This window comes from Mus musculus, chromosome 9 (assembly GCF_000001635.26).
Source record: "Mus musculus strain C57BL/6J chromosome 9, GRCm38.p6 C57BL/6J".
Taxonomy (NCBI): Eukaryota; Metazoa; Chordata; class Mammalia; order Rodentia; family Muridae; genus Mus; species Mus musculus.
In genome coordinates, this window is record NC_000075.6 from 94,916,190 (window position 1) to 94,942,152 (window position 25,963).

Here is a 25,963-nt window from a genome sequence, read left to right on the forward strand (position 1 = left end):
TCCATTGGGAGCCCTATGATCCATCCATTAGCTGACTGTGAGCATCCACTTCTGTGTTTGCTAGGCCCCGGCATAGTCTCATAAGAGACAGCTACATCTGGGTCCTTTCAATAAAATCTTGCTAGCGTATGCAATGGTGTCAGCGTTTGGATGCTGATTATGGGGTGGATCCCTGGATATGGCAGTCTCTACATGGTCCATCCTTTCATCTCAGCTCCAAACTTTGTCTCTGTAACTCCTTCCATGGGTGTTTTGTTCCCAAATCTAAGGAGGGGCATAGTGTCCACACTTCAGTCTTCATTCTTCTTGAGTTTCATGTGTTTAGCAAATTATATCTTATATCTTGGGTATCCTAGGTTTTGGGCTAGTATCCACTTATCAGTGAATACATATTGTGCGAGTTTCTTTGTGAATGTGTTACCTCACTCAGGATGATGCCCTCCAGGTCCATCCATTTGGCTAGGAATTTCATAAATTCATTCTTTTTAATAGCTGAGTAGTACTCCATTGTGTAGATGTACCACATTTTCTGTATCCATTCCTCTGTTGAGGGGCATCTGGGTTCTTTCCAGCTTCTGGCTATTATAAATAAGGCTGCTATGAACATAGTGGAGCATGTGTCCTTCTTACCTGTTGGGGCATCTTCTGGATATATGCCCAAGAGAGGTATTGCTGGATCCTCCGGTAGTACTATGTCCAGTTTTCTGAGGAACCGCCAGACTGATTTCCAGAGTGGTTGTACAAGCCTGCATTCCCACCAACAATGGAGGAGTGTTCCTCTTTCTCCACATCCACGCCAGCATCTGCTGTCACCTGAATTTTTGATCCTAGCCATTCTGACTGGTGTGAGGTGGAATCTCAGGGTTGTTTTGATTTGCATTTCCCTGATGATTAAGGATGTTGAACATTTTTTCAAGTGCTTCTCTGCCATTCGGTATTCCTCAGGTGAGAATTCTTTGTTCAGTTCTGAGCCCCATTTTTTAATGGGGTTATTTGATTTTCTGAAGTCCACCTTCTTGAGTTCTTTATATATGTTGGATATTAGTCCCCTATCTGATTTAGGATAGGTAAAGATCCTTTCCCAATCTGTTGGTGGTCTTTTTGTCTTATTGACGGTGTCTTTTGCCTTGCAGAAACTTTGGAGTTTCATTAGGTCCCATTTGTCAATTCTCGATCTTACAGCACAAGCCATTGCTGTTCTGTTCAGGAATTTTTCCCCTGTGCCCATATCTTCAAGGCTTTTTCCCACTTTCTCCTCTATAAGTTTCAGTGTCTCTGGTTTTATGTGAAGTTCCTTGATCCACTTAGATTTGACCTTAGTACAAGGAGATGAGAATGGATCGATTCGCATTCTTCTACACGATAACAACCAGTTGTGCCAGCACCAATTGTTGAAAATGCTGTCTTTCTTCCACTGGATGGTTTTAGCTCCCTTGTCGAAGATCAAGTGACCATAGGTGTGTGGGTTCATTTCTGGGTCTTCAATTCTATTCCATTGGTCTACTTGTCTGTCTCTATACCAGTACCATGCAGTTTTTATCACAATTGCTCTGTAGTAAAGCTTTAGGTCAGGCATGGTGATTCCGCCAGAAGTTCTTTTATCCTTGAGAAGACTTTTTGCTATCCTAGGTTTTTTGTTATTCCAGACAAATTTGCAAATTGCTCCTTCCAATTCGTTGAAGAATTGAGTTGGAATTTTGATGGGGATTGCATTGAATCTGTAGATTGCTTTTGGCAAGATAGCCATTTTTACAATGTTGATCCTGCCAATCCATGAGCATGGGAGATCTTTCCATCTTCTGAGATCTTCCTTAATTTCTTTCTTCAGAGATTTGAAGTTTTTATCATACAGATCTTTCACTTCCTTAGTTAGAGTCACGCCAAGATATTTTATATTATTTGTGACTATTGAGAAGGGTGTTGTTTCCCTAATTTCTTTCTCAGCCTGTTTATTCTTTGTATAGAGAAAGGCCATTGACTTGTTTGAGTTTATTTTATATCCAGCTACTTCACCGAAGCTGTTTATCAGGTTTAGGAGTTCTCTGGTAGAATTTTTAGGGTCACTTATATATACTATCATATCATCTGCAAAAAGTGATATTTTGACTTCCTCTTTTCCAATTTGTATCCCCTTGATCTCCTTTTGTTGTCGAATTGCTCTGGCTAATACTTCAAGTACTATGTTGAAAAGGTAGGGAGAAAGTGGGCAGCCTTGTCTAGTCCCTGATTTTAGTGGGATTGCTTCCAGCTTCTCTCCATTTACTTTGATGTTGACTACTGGTTTGCTGTAGATTGCTTTTATCATGTTTAGGTATGGGCCTTGAATTCCTGATCTTTCCAAAACTTTTATCATGAATGGGTGTTGGATCTTGTCAAATGCTTTTTCTGCATCTAACGAGATGATCATGTGGTTTTTGTCTTTGAGTTTGTTTATATAATGGATTACATTGATGGATTTTCGTATATTAAACCATCCCTGCATCCCTGGAATAAAACCTACTTGGTCAGGATGGATGATTGCTTTAATGTGTTCTTGGATTCGGTTAGCGAGAATTTTATTGAGGATTTTTGCATCGATATTCATAAGAGAAATTGGTCTGAAGTTCTCTATCTTTGTTGGATCTTTCTGTGGTTTAGGTATCAGAGTAATAGTGGCTTCATAAAATGAGTTGGGTAGAGTACCTTCTACTTCTATTTTGTGAAATAGTTTGTGCAGAATTGGAATTAGATCTTCTTTGAAGGTCTGATAGAACTCTGCACTAAACCCATCTGGTCCTGGGCTTTTTTTGGTTGGGAGACTATTAATAACTGCTTCTATTTCTTTTGGTGATATGGGACTGTTTAGATGGTCAACTTGATCCTGATTCAACTTTGGTACCTGGTATCTGTCCAGAAATTTGTCCATTTCGTCCAGGTTTTCCAGTTTTGTTGAGTATAGCCTTTTGTAGAAGGATCTGATGGTGTTTTGGATTTCTTCAGGATCTGTTGTTATGTCTCCCTTTTCATTTCTGATTTTGTTAATTAGGATTTTGTCCCTGTGCCCTTTAGTGAGTCTAGCTAAGGGTTTATCTATCTTGTTGATTTTCTCAAAGAACCAACTCCTCGTTTGGTTAATTCTTTGAATAGTTCTTCTTGTTTCCACTTGGTTGATTTCACCCCTGAGTTTGATTATTTCCTGCCGTCTACTCCTCTTGGGTGAATTTGCTTTCTTTTTTTCTAGAGCTTTTAGATGTGTTGTCAAGCTGCTAGTATGTGCTGTCTCCCCTTTCTTCTTGGAGGCACTCAGAGCTATGAGTTTCCCTCTTAGAAATGCTTTCATTGTGTCCCATAGGTTTGGGTATGTTGTGGCTTCATTTTCATTAAACTCTAAAAAGTCTTTAATTTCTTTCTTTATTCCTTCCTTGACCAAGGTATCATTGAGAAGAGTGTTATTCAGTTTCCACGTGAATGTTGGCTTTCCATTATTTATGTTGTTATTGAAGATCAGTCTTAGGCCATGGTGGTCTGATAGGATACATGGGACAATTTCAATATTTTTGTATCTATTGAGGGCTGTTTTGTGACCAATTATATGGTCAATTTTGGAGAAGGTCCCGTGAGGTGCTGAGAAGAAGGTATATCCTTTTGTTTTAGGATAAAATGTTCTGTAGATATCTGTCAGGTCCATTTGTTTCATAACTTCTGTTAGTTTCACTGTGTCCCTGTTTAGTTTCTGTTTCCACGATCTGTCCTTTGAAGAAAGTGGTGTGTTGAAGTCTCCCACTATTATTGTGTGAGGTGCAATGTATGCTTTGAGCTTTACTAAAGTGTCTCTAATGAATGTGGCTGCCCTTGCATTTGGTGCGTAGATATTCAGAATTGAGAGTTCCTCTTGGAGGATTTTACCTTTGATGAGTATGAAGTGACCCTCCTTGTCTTTTTTGATAACTTTGGGTTGGAAGTCGATTTTATCCGATATTAAAATGGCTACTCCAGCTTGTTTCTTCAGTCCATTTGCTTGGAAAATTGTTTTCCAGCCTTTCACTCTGAGGTAGTGTCTGTCTTTTTCCCTGAGATGGGTTTCCTGTAAGCAGCAGAATGTTGGGTCCTGTTTGTGTAGCCAGTCTGTTAGTCTATGTCTTTTTATTGGGGAATTGAGTCCATTGATATTAAGAGATATTAAGGAGAAGTAATTGTTGCTCCCTTTTATTTTTGTTGTTAGAGTTGGCATTCTGTTCTTGTGGCTGTCTTCTTTTTGGTTTGTTGAATGATTACTTTCTTGGTTGTTCTAGGGCGTGATTTCCGTCCTTGTATTGCTTCTTTTCTGTTATTATCCTTTGAAGGGCTGGATTCGTGGAAAGATATTGTGTGAATTTGTTTTTGTCGTGGAATACTTTGGTTTCTCCATCTATGGTAATTGAGAGTTTGGCCGGGTATAGTAGCCTGGGCTGGCATTTGTGTTCTCTTAGTGTCTGTATAACATCTGTCCAGGCTCTTCTGGCTTTCATAGTCTCTGGTGAAAAGTCTGGTGTAATTCTGATAGGCCTTCCTTTATATGTTACTTGACCTTTCTCCCTTACTGCTTTTAATATTCTATCTTTATTTAGTGCATTTGTTGTTCTGATTATTATGTGTCGGGAGGAATTTCTTTTCTGGTCCAGTCTATTTGGAGTTCTGTAGGCTTCTTGTATGATCATGGGCATCTCTTTTTTTATGTTTGGGAAGTTTTCTTCTATTATTTTGTTGAAGATATTAGCTGGCCCTTTAAGTTGAAAATCTTCATTCTCATCAATTCCTATTATCCGTAGGTTTGGTCTTCTCATTGTGTCCTGGATTACCTGGATGTTTTGAGTTAGGATCCTTTTGCATTTTGTATTTTCTTTGACTGTTGTGTCGATGTTCTCTATGGAATCTTCTGCACCTGAGATTCTCTCTTCCATTTCTTGTATTCTGTTGCTGATGCTCGCATCTATGGTTCCAGATCTCTTTCCTAGGGTTTCTATCTCCAGCGTTGCCTCGCTTTGGGTTTTCTTTATTGTGTCTACTTCCCCTTTTAGTTCTAGTATGGTTTTGTTCATTTCCATCACCAGAGGTCTTAGGGTCCCGTGGGGAGTCCCGTGTGGGCCCTTGCGGGTGCTGGGCAAGACTCTGCTGGCAAGGTAGCCCGGGGCTCGAGTCTCGAGTCGAGCGGAAGGGACTTGTGCCCCAGATCAGGCCCGGGTAGCCTGCTTCCCTATGTACAGCAGTCTCAAGTTCCGCGCGATTGGATTGGGGCCTCCCTTTGATTTCTTTCCATCCCAACTATCACTAAGTCTTCCAATTTTCTATTTTCCAGACTCCAAGCTATTATAGGCCGATATACAAAACTAACCCTTCTGCCCCCAACTTCCTGGGACCAAGCAGTATCTTATGCCTCTCCACGGTCTGTCCAAACTTAACAAGTGAAGTGTTTGCCTTTGTGCTGAGTCTCTGACTGGAAGTTTTAGTAAGACGCAATATTGCATGGTATAGGAGAGATCTGCTCACAAATCTGTGTGTTCTTCTAGGCTCTGCTGTTGAAATTTAAATAGAATTTACAGAACTGATGCTGACAATCCAGTGCTGGAGATGACTTAGGCTTCTGCAGAGTTCGTACTTTCTAGAAATTTCTGGATTTATAATTTAAGAATATTATGTAGAATACAAAGAACCCTTTTTTAATAAGCTTTTTTTTGATCATCAGGCTTCAAGTTTTATATACAAAAAAATTAAAATGTGTGGGTCCTGGCAAAATATTGTAGTTTAAGATGGTAACAGGTGCTTCTAATCCAAACATAACTTGAACTCAAGTAAAATTCTCTGCAGCTCTAAAAAGATGGATGTAGAGATTTCCTTAAATTAAGCTGTGATTTGGGACCCAGATGCACACTTAATTGCTAATAAATGGGAAAGCGGTGGCAGGAGAGATGATATGAGGGAAACTGTTGATCACGGCAAATATTTTCCAGGCGTTGTCTTCTCTGTCAGCTGTCTCAGGCAGCTGTTTATAATCAGAGAGGGAGAAGTAAAAAGCTCCCAGATTAGGAAAGCAGCTCATTGTCTGGAAAACGTCCTTTGACCCAGCTAGAGGAAAGTGGTATTTCATTCAGCCACTTGCCAGCTGTGGCCTCAGCACACAGTACTTGTGGGACTCAGGCGCCAACCCAACTGAACACCTGTGTTTGATTCTTCTTATCTCCATGTAACATGTGATGAGTCCTGAACTGGCAGTTTGCAGGAGAGCAAGCTTCAGTGAGTTGGTGTCCTCTTCCCTTAATTGTTGTTGTCTGCAATTCTGCAAAATGTCACCAGACACTGTTCTCAAATATATTTTCTTTCCAGGTATAACAGTAGGATTTCTGTGGTGTGTCTATGTATCTTGGGGATACACAGCTGGAAACCCCAGATTCCAGCAGAACAGCAGGAAATTCACCTCTGTTTGATTTGCAGGACTATGGAGGGATGTCTTTAGTGCTCAGTTATTGTTCAAAATGCACCTGTATCCATTTGTTTGATACTATCTCAGTAGTTCTATATGTCTCATTGAGAAAAGAGAAATTCAGCTTTTGGCCTGAGCAGATTGCTTATTCTATTCTAGAAGATTCTAATAAAGTTCTAACATATTAATGGCAATCCCTAATGGTCCCCATGTTCTTAGAAATCATTCTTAACTTTTACTGATTTCTTTCTGGTGAAAAAATGATAAAAGAGCTAGCAATCATCTCATAATATTAATGTAAATATTATCAATTATTAAGTTAACCTCTGTGGGTTTTTCTTTCCTATATTCTAGGTGTTAAGTATTACATGCACACACCTAATCCCCATCCTGAAAGAAATACAACTTAAACATAATTTTATCTGTGTTTTAAAAATGAAAACTCAGCAAGATAAGTAATTTCTATAAAGAGACAATAGTAACTTCATTTTGCAAGCAGAGTGAATGAGAGATGGGATGGAAAGCCAGAGTTAATGTTGACAGGAATGTCATGTGATATGGATATAGTTTGTATTGTCAACTATGTACTACAAAGAAACAGTCTTTATTAAGAAATTCTAGCCCATTGGTTGTCAAATTGAAGTGGATATTTTAGCTAATGTGCTATCTATTTATTGTCCCTTGTAAATGGTCTCTGCCTCAATTGTCTGAAGGTTGTTTCGGCGGAGTCATTTCTTTGCACATTCTCAGTTGGTCCATCCAGATGTTTCCCTTCTCAGGCAGTCTGCTAGATGGTCTCCATCAGGGAGAGCTGAGTTGAGAAGCTGCTGTTCCACTACTGTGCGTTAAGTTGGGGAAAGAATGTTACCTGTTCTGAATCTGTTAGTGTGTTAAATGAGAATGCTTTCTTCATTAGATTCTTGAGAGGCTTAAAGAAGATGAAGCGCATAAAGTCACTTAATCTCATTAAGCCATGGCTGCCTCACCTACAAAATGAAATAATAACGCACCTGCTTCAGGGGTTATGGTGGGGGTTGTATGAAATAATGCTTACAACATGTTTAACAAAGAGCTTGACAAGCAAATGCTGGTCAGGAGAGAGGGGTATCGTAAGTCCTCTACTAACCTGACATGGAAGAGGATCCAACTCCATTCTCTGTCTTCAAACCTGGATATTATCTTTGTCTTGGTTGTACCTCTTTATGATTATATTTCTTTATACCAGACTTCCATTGTGAGTGGCTATCAACCTGCTTTTCAATACCTTCCCTATCTATTTTGACCCCAAATCTCACATATCACAGGACGGTTGGAGCTCTGATTTTATTAATGAGGGTGAACAGAACTGAAAAGTTGGGAATGGGCAAAAATTCCCATTGGGGCCTGGGAGTCCCCATCTCCTCTATATCCCTCCCTGAAATCTCTCATTGGCTCAAATTCCTATTTAATGCTTCAAAAAAAGTTAAGAAAATGGAAATTTGAAGAGGGTTTGCGAGCTACTTTCATCTTTAAGTCTATCTAAAATTCACTTTTAATATTGAGTATGAGAGAAATTTTCTCAAAGCCCACAGACTAGTTCAATTCTAACAAGACTTCAAGACTTTTCAGGCTAAATTGCAAAGTAATCTAAGATCTCCTTTCAAAAAATGTGCCTATATTACACACACACACACACACACACACATGCATGTGCACTTACATGCATAATCCTTTTCAACCATCTTGAAACTCAAGAGTTCTTTTTGTCACCTTGAAGTTGGGATTTAGTAGACCAGGACTACTTAGGAAACTGTCAAGGGTGTGATTATGTGCTGAACTTCCTGACTGTTCTTGATGCTATTATCAATCTGAGCCGGATGAAAACACACACCCTTATTGTATCGGTTATTGAGAGACTGCTTGTTCCTTCATGGTTGTGCCAACCTTTCTAACAGGAGGATTTGCCTGGGCACAGGTTCTCCTTCCCTGGCAGATGTGGTTAAGATAGAAAACAAGTCAGCAACCGTTCAGTGAAGAGTTTCCTGGGGCCATGTTACCGACTTCTGAGGGCATGGGTTTCCATCATAGTACCCTGGCTAGGAAATCTTTCATTTCTCTGTATAATCATCTCCAACTTCAGAGATCTCAAGGCTTTTGTAGAAACCAGCCCACTTTCTTTTAGATCTAAGAATCAGGACATTTTGAAATAGACTATGATCTAAAATACCTCCCAGTGATATTTTACTTTAGGACTTTATCTGCTAGAAACAGGAGGGATGAGGTCAGTTGTTCCTCTGGGGCCACAAGTCGTTCCTCTGCAGGGTCACCTCTGCTATGCTTACTGCAGCTGCTTCTCTGAAATCCATCAATCCTCTGGCCTTCCTGTGCCTTCTTCATCTTCCTCCTCACTACCCTTGCCTTCTCGGGGATCTTGTTCAGGTGTTAGCCTCCAGCTATTGAGAGATCTGGCTGCTTCAGTCTTTTGCTGTTCTGTGATGTCAGTCTGTCACTTGCCTGACTTTCTATGCAGTTTCTTGGAATATTCTATACATCTTTCCTCTACCTCCAAGCTCTTCAGTGGCTGGGCCTGAACCCCTAGAGGAAAATCCTAACACTGGCTTGAAAGGCTTCCCAGGAGTCAGCTGCATCCCCTCTCTACCTGCCTGCTACCCTTCACACATTCCTCCAGGCATACTGGCCTTCTTATAGCTCCTCTGACCCTCCTTGAATGTTCTGCACACATGGCCCCAGGCATACTGGCTTCTTAGTGGTTCCTCTGGCCCTCGGTGGATGCTGTGCTTCAGAGAAGAGGATGCGCTTCCCACCTCATTTCCCTCACCACCATCTTCAGGCAGCCTTTCTGCACAGCACCTATTCACCCTCCAGTGGACACTTCCTTCCTCGTAGGCCACCCTAGTTTCTGTTCAGCTGCTGTCATTTCATCGTGTATTTGTTAGCTTCACTGTATTTATGTTGTCTTCTCCACTACAACATAAGAACGGCTGTGTGTTGTCCCTGTTGCATCCCCAGAGCTTTGAACAATGTCTGCACACAGTAGGGGTGATGGATATTTGTTGCTGGAATGAATCAGTTTGGCTTGACACACAAACTCTACTTCCAGCGGAATTATCCTTGTCTTTTCCTTTCATGGATGACATTAGAATAGCAAGATGATATTTGTCAAGGGCCTAGGTATGATTTTGGGCTCTTAGCAAGCCATCATTAAATGATACTTCAGAGGGCAAAAGAGTTAATTAATGATCCTCCATGGCACAGCCCATTGCAGGCCCCTTTAGCCCTTGTGAAGGTCCCCATGGAAAGGCCATTGGGAAGAAACCCTATGCTTCTAACTCAAGCTCAGTGAACTTCTGGCCAGGACCCCTTATTATTAAGACAGCTCCTCTAACCTCCCAGGGTGTCTGGAATGCCCCCAATTCCTGAAACCATTATGTTTTACAGCAGGTTCTCTTGACAGAACTTCATCAGCCTTTGGCAGAACATAAGCCCGAATAATGGGCAGGCAGACGCCAGAATGAATTCCAATGTGTACACACAATTCTTGGCCCCATAAAAATCAATTCCTTATTCATAATTAAGCAAGTCCCCTGGGAAAGGGCACGTTGGTATAGTTATTAAAAGATAAATAATAGATAAGGATCCACTTGTTTCTTGCTCTGTTCATCTTTCTTTTCTTAGTACAAAGAGCTTTAAACATGAAGTAACACTGTAATTAATTCTTTTCTCCTGCCTGGTCCCTGCCTGTGACTTACAAGCCCAACAAAATGGGATAGCCTCTGAGAAAGTTCATTGCCGTTCTGTGCTGTATTGCTCTTTTAAAATGTGTCCCAAAATGCAGAATGACAACCCAATCCTAGACAGGGAGAAAATAAACTGTGAGCATCTGACATTAAATGTCGCAAGTCACAAGAGTGCTTTTCTCATGAGCCTTTTCTCATTTTCCAGATCGGTTTAGAGACTTGCTTAAACATGCAAAAAGGCTGCATAGTAAAGAGGGCCGCATCTTCCAACTGCTCAAGTCAATGAACCAGCCAGTACTAAGTGTTGGGAAGGATCCACTTGACCTCACAGAGTTGTGTTGAGAGATAATGGTGTTGTCCCTTCTCACAGGAATGTTTCCTCACACATAGCTGAGGGAGGGAACTCCCCTGAATCACTAGACTGCTAATCATCCTTTAGGGGAGAAAGTTAACTCTCTCTCTAAGTACTGTCAAAGAAGGGCATTATTGGTCATAGATCCTACAAGTGTGGGGCACGAGCACACAGAGTTCTGGTGCCTTTTTTGGCCTATAGAATTAATAGAGCAGGAGCCAGTTGGAGCAGGACCTGTAGCCTCTCTGGTTTGGTGTATTTGGGAATTAGGCGAAATAAGACAGCAAGTGCCATGTTTCTTCACCTAGGAAACTTATCGGGAACTTTGAGGGCAAGAGACAAGGTAAAGGCACTGAGGTCAAGCAGCTGCTGATTGAGGGATGGGAATAAGCAGGAATATGTATAGCTGGCAGAGAAGATGAGGGTTGAGTTGATACATGACAGGAAGGAGTTCTCAACAGAGCATCAGCTGAGATTTCTGGGAGAATGGTTCAATAGGAAGCAGAGTGTGACTAGAGCACATCACAGGAAGACCCAGACCAAGAGCCAGGCATACCCTCTGACACCCAGTACCATGGGGTACCAGCAGGGGGACCTCACTGCTACTCATCCCTTTAAAGACCTTTCTGTGTGGAGAAGAGGAAGCCTGCTTTGAATGTTAAGGTTTAAAGTTGGACTTAGATAAGTTTAAATCAAGAAAAGTGATTGACTAATAGAGTTTGACCAAGAAATCAACAGAACTACTAAACCAACACAAAGGTGGATTCTATATAGTACAATTAGAGCAGTAATTGAGGGCAGGGGAAGACATTTCATATTTATGTCCTAGTTAATCAAAAACTCTTATCAATGAATTAGTGCTGATAGTTTGAATTTCTTTGTTAAGGATTAAAGATTTGGCAGAAAAATGGAAGGTTCTTTTAAATATTTATGGCTATTTTAATCTGCTGGGGGTCTGCTCCAGCTAGAATGGGTTGAAGTGAGACACAGTGTTGGACACGGGCCAAAAATTGATGATCTCCAGTCTTTTAATTCTCTAACTGCTCTGTGTTAAAATCCCAACTCTCTCATACTGTTGTGTGCTTCATGAAGCACTGGGGAACTTAATTCTTTATCTCTCTTATTATTTGCTTTATAATTCTCTGTGCTTGAATAAGCGCTGGAAACTTAACTCTTTATAAACTTACTTTATAATTCTCTGGCCATTAACATATACTATATAGCACCAGGGAATTCACTAGAGGATTTACTGCTAGCGCTCCTTTCTCTTTTGCCCAGAAGCTTCTCCCCTCCCTGGTGAGGTGAGAGAGAAGCTTGGAGCAATTAACTTTTATTGAACCAGGAAAAGAAAGTCACACTCATGAGAGAAAAACTTTTACACAAGCAAATATGCACAGACACACACATTCTTACACACATTCAGACACACATTCACATTTTTGTTGGGCCCAACCATCTGTCTCATCAACTTAAATACTTAGAACTCTTATACTTAAAATGCATATGTAGTTTTGATGGATAGAGCAGAAGCCCCTGTAAGCAGGTTTCATTGTGCAAACACCAGAGCAGAAAGAACTCACTCATTCTGGATGAAAAATAAGCTACAACCTTCATTGCTTACAGAAAGAAAAAAAAAAACTTCTATCTTTTTATTGAGTATAAAAATCAAAATCAAAAAGCAAACCAAACCAAACAAAAATCTGTCTTTGTCTGTTGCAGGAAATGTTAAAAAAGACGATTGGCACGTTCCTGCACTAGTGCTTGCCCACCAACTCTCTGCGGCTAGCCCCTGTGCCAGGTGATCTCAGCCCACAAACTCCTGGCCCTGCAAGGCCACAAGGCTCCTGCTGGGCCATCTCAAAAATGCCCCTCTCCCCCGACCCCCGCCACCCGACCCCCTCAGTGAGTTCCACTTGCTTCCATGTAACGCCCCACGCACCCCTGGTTATCCATCTCAACACCTAATTACATGATAGAAATAAGACTCTTAAACTTATAGTTAACCAATTAGATTTATATATCAATTTAAACACAATTTACAAGATGCCAATATAATAATTTCAAAGCCAATTGATAATGATAAAGCTTTAACCCAATTATTCTAACCTTTTAATAACACCACAACAGTCTCCATTCTGGTTCTCTCTCTCCTCCTGAGACCTCTCTGTCTCTTCAACTCCTCACTCTGCCTCCCTTCTCCTGTCTAATCACAAGCCTCCCACTGCCCTAATATGATTGGACAGGGAAAATCCTGTAATACTTGTCAGTAAGAAGAAACTTGCTGTTAAGAAAACAAAACAAAAACAAACAAACAAACAAACAAAAACTCTGTCACCCGGTAAGGTAATAAGAAGCCTGTCTGCTGCTCTCTGCTCTGGTCTGTTCTGCTCTGTTCTGCTCTGCTCTGCTCTGTTCTGTTCTGTTGTGCTCTGCTCTGCTCTGCTCTGCTCTGCTCTGATCTGCTCTGCTCTGCTCTGCTCTGCGCTGCCCTGCCCTGCTCTGCTCTGCTCTGCTTCTCTATTACTGTCGTTGTTCCTAGTTCTTGTATGTTTTCAAGTACATGATCATATGGTACTTCTAAAGTTCACAATAAGGCCAAACAAAAATTAGAATCATAAATAGAATAAAGAGTTACAACAGAGATGTTTACATGTGTTTTCATAAGACTAGTTATCTAACTAAATCTTTATTATCTGTCACTACATCCACAGGTTCATTACGAGTTTAATACAATAATTCTTATGTCTTAAGTTAACATGATTTTGTCAAGAGACAGATCATCTGCCTAGTGTCTCATTAGTTTTGAGCTTTTGTATAGATAAACCAGATAATATTTTTTTTTTGGTCTGAGCACCTACAATAAATTGTCTATACCCAGTTTTATGACCTTTAGTAATCAGATAATGGTTTCTCAGACAGACCAGAAAGAATGTTTACCCTGATCATAAATCTGTTTCATGCATACTTTCTGTCTTAGTATAATTAGCCCATGACACATGAATGTTTACAGAGCCCAAACTGCAGACTATATTATAGAGGGCTCAAAACTTACTTGTATAAACTTAGGAATTCTATAGAATCATTATTAAGAATTATGAAATCATCAGTTTGTCTACATAGCTTTGCTAAAAAAAAGAGTACATCTTCGTTGATCTGAAGAAAATCTGCCCAATAGGTAGGCTAATGCCCAGGAATTGTTATATTAATTTAATCATGACAGAAAAGGCATATCAGCTGCAGGAAGCAATCCTGAGATGCAGTCTCTTTGGGCCTTGCCTCTTAGAGATCACCCATCATGGACCATGTAAAAATGGTGGGCTATCTTCAGGAAAATCACCTGCTAGCCTTTAGCCTATCCTAGGTGGCTCCTGACATAATCATTTTAACACACACACACACATACACAGAGAGATATTATATGTATATACTTTATTTATTATACTCATAGAAAATCTAAAGGGGATACACTATGATCATTTAACACTTTTTAAAAAGCTTTCAAGTGACATTGATTTAACATTAATAAAAGACATGAAAGTAGATTTAAGGGTAAAAATGAAGAGTAGAACGTTGTCCTAAAGCATCATTTCTGTTGCAGGAAGACCTGCAACATGAGGCTATCACTGGCCAGGTAGTTTCTAGGAGCAACATATTTTAGGGGATGCAGTGAAGGAAGAATATCAAGAATGAATGATTTTGGAAACCCAGAGACTTGACTTAATTATACCATTTTGAGAAATGGTAATTCAGTAGGATCCAGAATGGAAGGTTGCCAAAATCATGGGTGGGACCAATGCAATCCTACTTTCCATCAAAGTCATGGGCTGGACCAATGAGATATCACTTTCCTTCAACGTCATGGGCTGGACCAATGAGAGCTCACTTTCCTTCAAAGTCATGGGCTGGACCAATGAGATCTCACTTTCCTTCAAAGTCATAGGCAGGACCAATGAGATCTCACTTTCCTTCAAAGTCATGGGCAGGACCAATGAGATCTCACTTTCCTTCAAAGTCATGGATGGAGCAAATGGGATCTCATTTTCCTTACTATGTACACTCTCACTATCACTCAGGCTCAAGTCTCCCTTACCATCTCTTCTTCCTTTCTTTTACTTTCATCTCCCCCTCCTCACTGCCTGCTTTTGCACCATGAATTTACTATGCCACAGAATACTCTGTACTAAATACATCACATGTACCAAAGATTCTTATCTCTCTAGACCAGGGGAGAGTCAAAAAAAAACCTATGCTAAAGTTTTCATGGGACATTTACTTTTACATACTTTCTTCAGAACTATTTCAGATCAGAGACAGGGAGGGGAGGAGGAGGGAGAGAAAGAGGAAGGGAGGGAGGGAGAGAAACAGAAACAGAAATGGTGAAAAGAAAGTTACCATTTGAATCAGGAAGGAAGATTTTCCCTAAGAAATGATTATCTAGTTCCTTCCAGATGCCATTTTAAGAGCTTTCAAATGTCAATGCATTTAATTGTCATAGCAACACTATATAGTGGGCACTGTTATAATTTTATAGAAATTGGAATACAAATAGTTTAAGTAAGTTGATCAAGGTCACATAGCCTGTGAGACAGAGCCAAGATCTACACCCGATCTCAAATCCAGATACTCACTGCTCCCTCAGCCACCAAGCCTTTTTCATTTCCAGACGACTATATTGTAGACAAAAATAAAGTCCATTATTGAGAAATAGTAGACAGAGTCTTAGTTGTGCCCGTGACTCTTAAGTAATGCACTGAAAAATAAAGACCCTTACTAGTTTTGTTCATCAAGTTACAGTACTTCATTTATTTCACATTTCTTAGATGGAAGGGGCTGTGCACATTTATCTCCCAGTTTCTGCTGAGCAGCCAGTTCCAGAAAAGGGTAAATCGATAACCTGGACTTATTTCCAACTTATAAAATGAATATTTAAACACTACTGGGTATTTCTGGTCATAATATTTTCAAAGTTATTGGGTCTATCTACCTCAAAACTCTAGTGATGAGACCTGCCCTACCTGCCCCCACACCAGATTGTAGTATACACAGGCCTCTCAAACTGTTCTGAGGGACAGCAGTGAACATATTAACAGTACACTTCTTCTTAACTTCTCTTGTCCTTTCAAGATGTTTATCCATTAATAATTTAGCCATCATGATTTGGCACAGGGGTCAAGTCACAAGATTTGAGGTTGCTTGAACAATGACATTTCTCCCTTAGGTTGAAATTTAAAACAACAACTTTGATGTACTATCTAAAATCATGAGCTGTTTCCAGTTTTTAACAACCCCCCCACCCCAGCTGCTGTACCCAATTCAAAAGTTTGGTGTCATGACTGGAAACCAGATCCCAAAGACATGCCTTTTGAGGAGCAAGGACCTAAAGGATGAGTCCTCTAGAACCTTGGCAGTGCACAGAGGGTACCTCCCGAGGAACAGCTGGCTTTTGCAGAGTATTTCTTGTGTATCTCTCCTCCCTCCTGCCTCATCCTCCCCCAAATCCATGTAGCACTGATAATGAGATTCAGCTTAAATAGAGCTTTGTGGCCTTCTTAGCACCATGGAGAACTCTGTCCAGCTTTCTAGGACACATTGTGTCTTGACACATTTGCTAAAGAACTCTGTGATGAACATGACACCCTTTGAGATCCACTTTTATGACCATTTCTACAGGATGCTTCTTTGGTGCCTTGTCTCTCCAAACCCACTTCTGTGACTAGTTCCTTGCTTACAACCTCAAGGTTAATGTGACAGGAGGTCAACACTCTTCCTGTCCACACTGGGAAGTAAGGCTTGCTTCAAATCCCAGAACTCTGCTATCTGGCAGTGTGGGTATATGCATTTCTCAGCAGGATGATGGTAATATGGAGATAGGCAATTTCATTGATTCTTTATTTGAGTGTACAATACAAGCACTCATTGAACAGACCTCTAATCAACACTCACATAGGAATTTTATAAGTGCTTCAGAAACTCAGTTATGGAGGAATATTATCATCTCTATTTACCAGGTGGCGGAACTGTTATGAGTATGATGACTTGCCCTAAGTCCTCCAAGCAAGAGGTGCCAAAGCTTTGACATGAGTAACAAGGCACAAACAAGGGAGATTCTCAGAGTTGCATTGAGCATGCCAACAGTACCCACAGCATGGCTCCATCTACTCAGTGCCTAATAGACATCCTAGAGGGATAGTTCATTTTAAGACTTGACTAAGTTTTGCAAGACTCTTTCACTTCTTTCTTTCTACATACTTGAGGTCATCCTATCATCCTTAGCATAGACTTGTACATGCCAAGCACCAGGCTGTGTCATAGCCATACAAAGAGGAACAAGGCCCAGGTGAGACTGAACAGAGCTTGAACTGTAGGTGAGGAAGCTAGCAGGTTTCTTTAAGGAAGCCCACGCATCGATGCTTGTACTCACTGCTTCCCCGACTTACTCCTGCACGCAGGAAGGTCCAGCCCCCATCCCATCTAAGCAAAGGCTCTGATACCCAAGAAACAACTCTCTTAAGGTGAATGCAACAGTGCTGCTCAACTACTTTCACACGATGATTATTTTTGTTTGTTTTTTGCTTTTGTGTGTTTTAACAAATAAGAAATAAAATGTTTACATTATGAACCGACTAGCTATGTGATTCTATTCTCCTTTCCTCGGCCACTTTATTTTAGAAAAAAGGGAGGAGGCAGTCAGGAAGGACAACATTAACCCCCCCCCCCGATATTACACACAGATAAAAGATTAAACAAAATTATAGTACAGGCATAAAATAGTGGACGTTGTATAAGTGTGCATTCTTAAAATGGAACCACAGCCTCTGAGAAATGCAACGTCACCCAAGTTTCCCTTTGTGCATGGCTTCCTGTGCAGACTCCCTGAGTTCCAGCCATACCACACAGCAGCTATGTCGTGAAGGTGCCCTGAACTCACCTGCCTCACTGCCTTTCCTTATATTCTCTTTACTGCCTGGAATAGCTTCTCCCCATCACTGTCTGTTGATCCAACATCAAATACCATCTCCTTTAGTCTAAAACAATATTTCTCCTTTGTAAATGGTTTGTATCTATCACAGCACCACCCTCAGCACTGTGCATGCCATCCATCTCTTAGGATTTTCTGCTTAGAGATGGCTTCCATGTACCAGCTGTTATTTAATTTTGTTTCCATCCTGTAGGCTTCTCCACCTGTCTCCAGCACCCTGTGTGTAATGCTTCACCCAGCATGTAGCAGGCACCTAGTGATTATATTCTGGAAAGACTTATGACTAACAAATTCAGTAGAGTACCTCCCTGGTCCAAGGGTTTATTATGCTTTTCTCTTCTAATAAGGCAAACATCACATGGAGTTGGGCAAACACAGGCTCTCTCATGTCTTAGTAGACAGAATTAGGACAACATCTCCCCAAAGACCATAGCTCAAATCAGTGGGGCCAGCACAATGAGTTGAGGTCATACACGGGGAATTTTTGTTAATGTACACTTTCTCACATACATAATAAAGAAATATATTTAGCATGTCATACTTACAATTGTGTATGTATTCTTCAGTGAAAGACTTCGTAGGTGAATAAAAGTGAAATTGGCTTAAAGAAAAGCAGACCATAAATGATGGTATAAGGTGTCACCAGTTGATACTGTGGATATCAGGAACAACCAGAAAACCATTTCTAGGGAGTTAGAGGTGGGAGGGGTAAAGAGATGCCAGTTCAAGGGGTCTGATCCACTGCTGGCACAACCTCCAGAACTTTAGAGTTATTCACAAACCTCCATTGCTGTAGATAGATAGATAGATAGATAGATAGATAGATAGATACATACATACATACATACATACATACATACATACTTTTATTTGAAAGAAAGGAAGAAATACAGATAGACAAAAAGAAAAGAAGGAAGGAAGGAAGGAAGGAAGGAAGGAAGGAAGGAAGGAAGGAAGGAAGGAAGGAAGGCAGACAGGCAGGCTTTTATTTGAAAGAAAGGAAGGATTCTCCCTTTCATGCCTCTTGACAGAAATGGAGAGTTGTGCTGGTGAATGTCAAGGTAAACTGAGCCTTCCTCGCTCCAGCACTAGGTTTTCATCAGCCCTGGGGTTTAACACCTTGCAGGGGATTGGCAATTACAAAAGACAAAAGGTGGGTTTGCACCATGGCTTTGCTGGAAGCCATGGTGCAAACAGAAGGTGAGGTTGCTCACAGGAGGCTTTCCCTCAGGCACACTGCAGGGCTGCCTTCACCACCATTCACCTTCTTCATCCAATTAAGAGATCAAGGTAGAAACGTTGGCCTGTTTTGGAGGTTTAAAGGTGCCCACAGAAATCCAAAGAACATTTAAAACTACCCCTTTCCTTCCATATCTTCCTGTGGGAAGGCTGGAACCCACTTGCTCCCTCTCCTAACTAGTCTCTAGAGGCAGAGAGCCAGAGCAGAGAGTGAGCAGGCTCTAATCATCCTGGCCTAAGAGACTTTGTTCCTTTGTGGATAATCCTGTGTAATCTCAATCAGCCTGTCTGGGGTCCCTTTTCCTCTCCACAAAGCTACAAAGTCCTTTTCAGAATTCACTGCCAAATTCTTCATTTCTTCACCCTGACTAATTTTAAAGACTTGATGTTAAAATTAAAATGACGAAAAATAATTCTAAAATCGAACTTTGCTAGTCTCCTCCAATCCTTCCAGGTTTAACACATCTGCTCCTTTTAATGATATACTGTAAGGAGGCCATAGCTATAATAGGACACACTTTGGCCCTCTTATTAGCATTCTGGGGTTTAAAGCCTTCATTTTAAAAAATCAAGTATAGCATCCTCAAAAATATCTAAGTAAGCCAATCATGATGGTTCATGCTTACAGTCTCATTTGGAAAGCTGATACGGGAGGATGTCGATGAGTTGGAGCCAGACTGGGCTACATGGTATAACCCTGTCTAAAAACAAACAAAGAAATTAACTAAACAGACTGCCTATTGGTGGGGTCACATTTCTCGTGGAGATCTGTCTGTTGGCACCATAAGAACTAGAGATGAGAAATGACCCTGGGTGACCACTGCTGTTTATCTCTGTGGGAGAGCGGGGCCAGGGAGTTAATACTGTGGTGTTCGGCAGGCCACCAGGACTCTTTTCCCACAGGGTTACACTGGAGAGAGAAATGTTTTGTGGCTTATGACAAGATCACGGCAGAATATTTTGTGCATGCTGTGATTTGTATCACCCATTTGTGCACAGGCCATAAAAGTGCAGTTTTTATCAGGGACATTTGTTGAATATAGAACAGCGTTGAAGACATATGGCCACTAAATAATTCACAGTTATCTATCTTCTCAGCAGATCCCATATACACCTACCATGTTTTAATGCCTAGTTTGCTCAGAACAATATTCTTTACGGCTCTCCCTATATAAAAATGTTTACTGACTGGCAGTACTATATGGATACCATGGGATTGGGGCTGGAAGACAAGGAATGCTTACTGCTTTCCCTGCCTCTTTCCTTCTCCATTGGTTTATCTCACCAGCACCCAGCCTCATTGGAAAGTGTGCTTCTCCGAGAAGGTGGTATGCCATTCTGACTGTCACTGACAATGCTCTTCTCTTGTCTTTTCAGCTCTATATCCATCTATAGTCCCAAGGAGAATCCCAACGCGTTTGACACGGCAGCGTTCTTCCAATCCGTGGGCAATTTCCTAGGGATCTTTGCCGGCTCCTTTGCAATGGGCTCCGCATATGCAGTTGTTACCGCACTGATATCCTTTGCTGTTATATGGAATCCAGAGACAGTGCAGAGCAGCCAGCATACATGAAATGTGCTTAAGCTGAATGACCCCCTCAGCAGCTTCAATTCAATACAGCATGCTGAGCCCATTCCAGTGGCTGTGTGATCCCATGAGGCACTGGATCAGTAGCAGTAGTAGAGGAAACAGGTTCTTCCTCTATCCACAGCCAAACCTACCACTGTTGAGAATGCCTTCTCTTAGATAGCCTTAGAAAAATCTGCACCTATGGAAAGTTTTGGGCATGGGGCATCAAGACTGACTACAGGAAGGTAAAGAGAAAGGATGGAAGATACAAGGTTAAAAACAGAACAGCATCAAGTACAGTTGATAAGGCAAGGGCATTCTGCTGTTGGTCTACTTGGCTGATAGGGTCAGCCAAGACAACGACCAGTAGGGGTCTAAATAACTTCCTAATTGTATTGTGGGGGTGGGGAGTGAATAAATAATGCCTGCTATATGTGGGTTTCTTTTTTGTCTTAATCATTAGATGGAGCTATGGCAGAGGTCACATGCTGCCTGCACTAGACTAGATGGTGGGAACATGGACTGAGGGTGTAACACGTGCCAGGGCTTCAGGCTCCTCCTTAAATGAATCCATCCTGTAGCAGTTATACCCTCTCTTTACACAGGAGATTAAGGTGGTAAGGGCCTCCCATACTAACTCTGGGTCCCTTAATAGGAACAATGAACATGATGATACTACTATCACTTAGGATTTACTGGGAACTTTGTCATCCCATTAAGAACCTAAGCGTTTGTTTGTTTGTTTGTTGTTGTTGTTTATCTCAGACACTTTGTACAATGATCCTGGAAGGTAGATCCTGTATCTACAGCTGAAGAATCCCTAACAATTAAACAATTTGATTGTGGCCATACTGCTCAGGTGTTTCAGGGCTGGAGTTCCACAGCGCAGACTAGGTGAGAAAGTTGAAATCAGACCCCCCCACTCCCAGGCTGCGGAGCAGAATGTGTGGCCAAAGAAGTGAACAGGCTGATAAGGAAAGGGGACAGTCACGGAGGCCAGAAGTCTGCTGGGGGTCAGGTCACATCGGCAAGAAAGCATAGAAACAGATGCGACAAGGACCAAGGGAAAGTCCTCCAGGACAGTGCTGGGGCCAATTGGTTGGCACTTGGTGGCTTTAAGGCTCTATAGATAGGCTATGGGGAGAGACAGGTGTGCACAGCTGTCTGTCTACCCCTAACCTGTCCATCTTGTCAATCAATGGTGAAGTAGTCTCTTCAGTCAGGCCTGCAGGCTCTAGACTTGGATTTTAACTCAGAACTAATGACTTCCTGGAGGATAAAGGAAGAGATGTTCTATAGCTTGCTTAGATACAGAGCTAATCTGATAACCAAGAAAGTGTTAGCTCCACCCTCCCCCCCCCCTAAAAAACTACTAAGGATTAAGAGAACACTCCTGAGGAGCTGCAAAGCATTCCTCCTAAGTAACAAAGGGGCTGTGGGGTGTGGGAAAGGACCCAGGTAAGCCCATGTTACTCCACATAAAGTCACATCCAGTTCTTTAAAGATAGATAGTGCATGTTATGGAGGGAAAAAAGCCTGACCTTTGGCCTCTCCTATGGAATATTTATGTTCAGTGTTTGGCTTGACCACACACACCTTGCAGGAAGGGTGTTTTACCCAAAGAAGTTGACCTAAGCTACTAACAGATTTCTCCATAGCCCTCAGTATGTGACAGTGCTCTTCTGAGCGTATCATTCTATACAGGTGCATGTGGCAATGTGCAGACAGATAACGCCCTCATCCAATTTCCCCTCAGAGAATTGGAGGCACCAAGTGGGCTAGGTCTATGACTACCAGAGCACAGAATTTTGACTCCTACTATTCTTGTTTGTTTGTTTGTTTGTTTGTTTGTTTGTTTGTTTGTTTGAGACTCCTACCATTCTGAGTCTCGGTATTCTGGTCTTCTAAAACTGAACAAATCATTGTCCACATACCCATTCCATTTCTCTCTCTAAACTTGGGGCGAGATGTATTATTCTTATTGCCAAGTCATATGGGACAGAAATGAGGACGAGGCTAGTACACTGCTTTGTAGTCACACACTCAGTGTGTGTGGTCAAGGCAAGGCCTGAACACAAATATTCCACCCCAGAGGTTAAATGTCAGGCCTTTCTCTCCATAACATGTACTCTCTTTTAATGTCGAATAGGTTTCATTATTTTCTTCTGAAAGCATTAGATTATAAGCCAATCATACCTCGTTATTTTTTAAGAGCATTTTGTGCCTAACAAACATGTTAGGAATGTGACAACGTCCCATCATTGCAGACTGTTAACTATCTCTCCATAACCCATTTTCTGCCCAGATTGGGTCAGCATCCTTTAGTTAGTTAGTTAGTTTTCTAATTTAGAATTTAAAGATTATTGTCTAAATATCACCTTTGTCGAAATGAATGAAATTTTTGCCAAAGGTTATTTTATTTGACTTAAAAATCAAAGTAATTCTCCTGCATCTATTTATACTAGGAGAGGATGAGCGTTCCCTCCTCATTATGAGTAACTGCCTTCCCTGCTCTATCTCCAGCCCTAGGGGAGAGGGTGCCACAGAGGGGCCTGCATCAGGCTACATCCTAGGGTCCAGGACCATCACCTCCTCTAAGGGACTCTTCTGATTCCAAGGCATGATCTTTTGCTTGCCCTTCCTCTCTCTGCCAGTGTTTCTGAGGTGACACTCCAGGGGCCAAACCACATTCAGGAGAGTTCATACCCACAGCCTGCTGGTATACAGTCTTAGTAGAGACTCTTTGGAAAAAATTGAATTTTTGTGAATGTGTTCAGCCTGCAGTGGAGCATGGACGTCACGCTAACTCCTTGAGGCCTGGGTGCTACCCCTACTCAGATATGAATAAACAGACTCTGGCTCTGCAACTGTCGTCGCCAAGTCCTTTCCTCTTAGGCAACAAGGAGATTGAGTTATAAAAACAGTTGTTGATTTCCTTAACACACCTTGTCACTTGACCAAATTTACCAAGCTCCGTGAGTTCCCGATGCTGGAGACAGGCCTGTTTTTCCTCCTTTCTTGGAGTGCCTTCCTGTCTGCAGAGGCCGCCGGCTTAACAGGTCAGTGCTTTATGCTACAATGTGAGCAAGGCCTGTGAATGTGCATTGTTGTGTGTGTCTCGGTGTGGAATCTTCCCAGCCCCGCAGGAGAGGGAATGAAGTCTCTCTTAAATAGTGAATTGAATGGATTCTATCAAAATCAGCCTCTGCCGAGCTCCCTGGAGAGAAATAATGAAAAATAATTCATCCACTTTGTGCAAAATAGTTTTAACAGGATGATTTCAAAATGTTCTTGTCTTCCTTTTGGACAGGAGGGGATGGTGAAAGGGACTGGCCGATGGTTATGACGGATGACATTACAAATGAAAGGCTGCATTGCACTAAATGAAAGGCTGCATTGCACTGTGAAGGGACACACACCCAGCCTCGCTAGGGAGAAAGAGTCAGTAGCTTCTGACTCCCAGCAGCAGGCTCGGGTGTGGGCAGCCTCTCCATCCAGAGTGTGCACATCTCACACACATCGGTCTTCATAATCTCCGCAAGGCTGCCTGGACAAGTGAGAACGCCAAATGCCAATGGGTGGCTCTATAGTCTAGTGTCACATATGGCAGAAAGTCGACAGAGCCCTCCGAGGTTGTAGAGTTGATCTAGGGAAAACTGTCTTAAGACTCATGGGCTTTAGCTTCTCTGCTATGGATTCCTCAACCAAACTTGGTCTGTCACTGTGGGGGCTGTACTGGGGTAGCTATACCAACTGGCACTTTACATGTATGAGAGTCACCAGAGCTCTTCAGCCTGACTCTACTTCTCTAATGGTTCAGTATCTGGCACTGATTTACCTACCACATTTTAACTGTCAGGAAATCTGTGGGACTCACGACAACACCATTACTGATAGTAAAAATCTGTGTTCTTGGGATATTTTCAATCTAATGGATGAATAACCTAAGCAACAATTAAAATGGACACTCATTGAGGATGCTCCACAAACCACTGTCCCAGATGATTTCAATCTACAGAAAGACTCAAAACTAAGAAGTGTCCCAATCCACTGTGTGCTGAGTTGTGAGGCTGAGATTTAAAGCTAGAAACTTCAAATCTAAACTCTTAGGCAGTCCCATGACAAATGAGCCTCCCCTGTGGCAGACCAGGCCGACCTCCAGCAGAGGGTCATTGGGTCCCAGGAGCCTGCCTTGCCCATTTGCTGTTGGTCCTCTCTGGCCTGTTACTGCATATCGTTTTAGCATGATAACCAGTTGATAAACTGACCTGAAACACTGCAAAGCCTCATGGGTTCTGTGTTCCCACAGGCTTCTAGCCAGAAATCTGCCTTGAAAGTTCTCATGATACTCAAATCAAGGTGTCACCACTGGATGCCACCTTCTGGGCACTTTATCCAAATTATTGCAATGCAAAGACTGTTATGTTTTCACGTTACTAAGGAGTTTGCTGAAATGCTGTGCATTTGGGGCATACAATAGATAATATCATTTAAGTGAAATGACCTCTTAAATCACAGTTACTCGAAAACATTGTTTCCCCTTTCTTCTGTGCCTTGTTATATAGTTAACTTGTAAAGTTATCTACATTATGCCAACAGGAACAATAACTATTAACCTTCTAGGAAGATTAGGGAGTATATTCTAATACAGATGCACACACACACAAACACACACACACACACCTAAGACATGTACATTTCTATGATTGAAGATTTTCTATTTCAGAGTCTATTCAACTACATCTTGCTTTAGAAAGGACGTCTAAGGTTAGAGTCCACAGGAAACACTCTACGATGGTTCTTCTTACCTTGCTCTTTCACAGACTTCTCAGCCTGCATGTCATGGGACCTCTTAGTTAAGGATAAACATTCATGCTCTGGGATAGAGATTTTCTACAAAATTAGATGGATGTGTGTTGTTATAGTTTGCCAATAAACATGACTCTGAGCTCTCTGGAACTCTTACTGGATGCCTAAGGACCTCACAGATGGACAATAGCCAGTATGGGCTTTGGTAGTAGGAAGACCCCAGTATCTATGACTACACTCAGCAGCAGGGTTTCCTGAGCAGTACCCCAGACTGGGGCAATATGCCTAAGAGACATTTGATTCAGACCAAGCTAGCTATGAGCATTTCCTACTGCCAAAGACCAAGGCTGGAAGGTCCAAATCACTTATGTGTTTATTTGTTATTTAATCCTTGCTGATTTCCAAACTGGATTTGTAACAACTCATAATACCAGCCATTCACATCATGGGGCCTCTTAGTTGAGGATAAACATTCGTGTTCTGGGATAGAGTTTTTCTGCAAAATTAGGTGGCTGTGCGTTGCTATAGTATAGCATGGGTATGGCTCTGAGCCCTCTGCTAATCAAAGTCAAAAGAGAGCATGTTAACTAACTCAGGACTCTTTCCTTGTCAAAGAAAGTCACATTTATTTATAAAGATGTGCAAACAATTTTAAGTGGGAGTTAATAAAATTTTAGGAGTTTTTATCAGTTGGATCATCATATTCAGAGTTTGAACAGCAGAATGGAAATGTCTTAGTTACCATTCTGGGAAACTTGGAGACTTGTTCTTCATATGGTCACTCCCCATATTCACTGCCAGTGAAATCTGAGGTTCTGATAACCAACGCAATCTAATCTCA

General features: G+C 41.5%; 1 protein-coding gene across 2 annotated transcripts in view; it reads left to right on the forward strand.

Moving 5' to 3' along the window:
- Slc9a9 (solute carrier family 9 (sodium/hydrogen exchanger), member 9) overlaps positions 1-25,963 on the forward strand; it is a 560,897-nt gene that overhangs the window by 246,633 nt on the left and 288,301 nt on the right. For both annotated transcript variants that reach the window (XR_003947936.1, NM_177909.5), the window contains exons 7-8: positions 20,121-20,259; positions 23,267-23,372. Coding sequence is in view for 1 of the 2 variants with exons in the window: in NM_177909.5 (NP_808577.3) it covers positions 20,121-20,259; positions 23,267-23,372 (245 nt within the window). In the remaining variant the exon portion in view is untranslated. The remainder of the gene's footprint in view (positions 1-20,120; positions 20,260-23,266; positions 23,373-25,963) is intronic.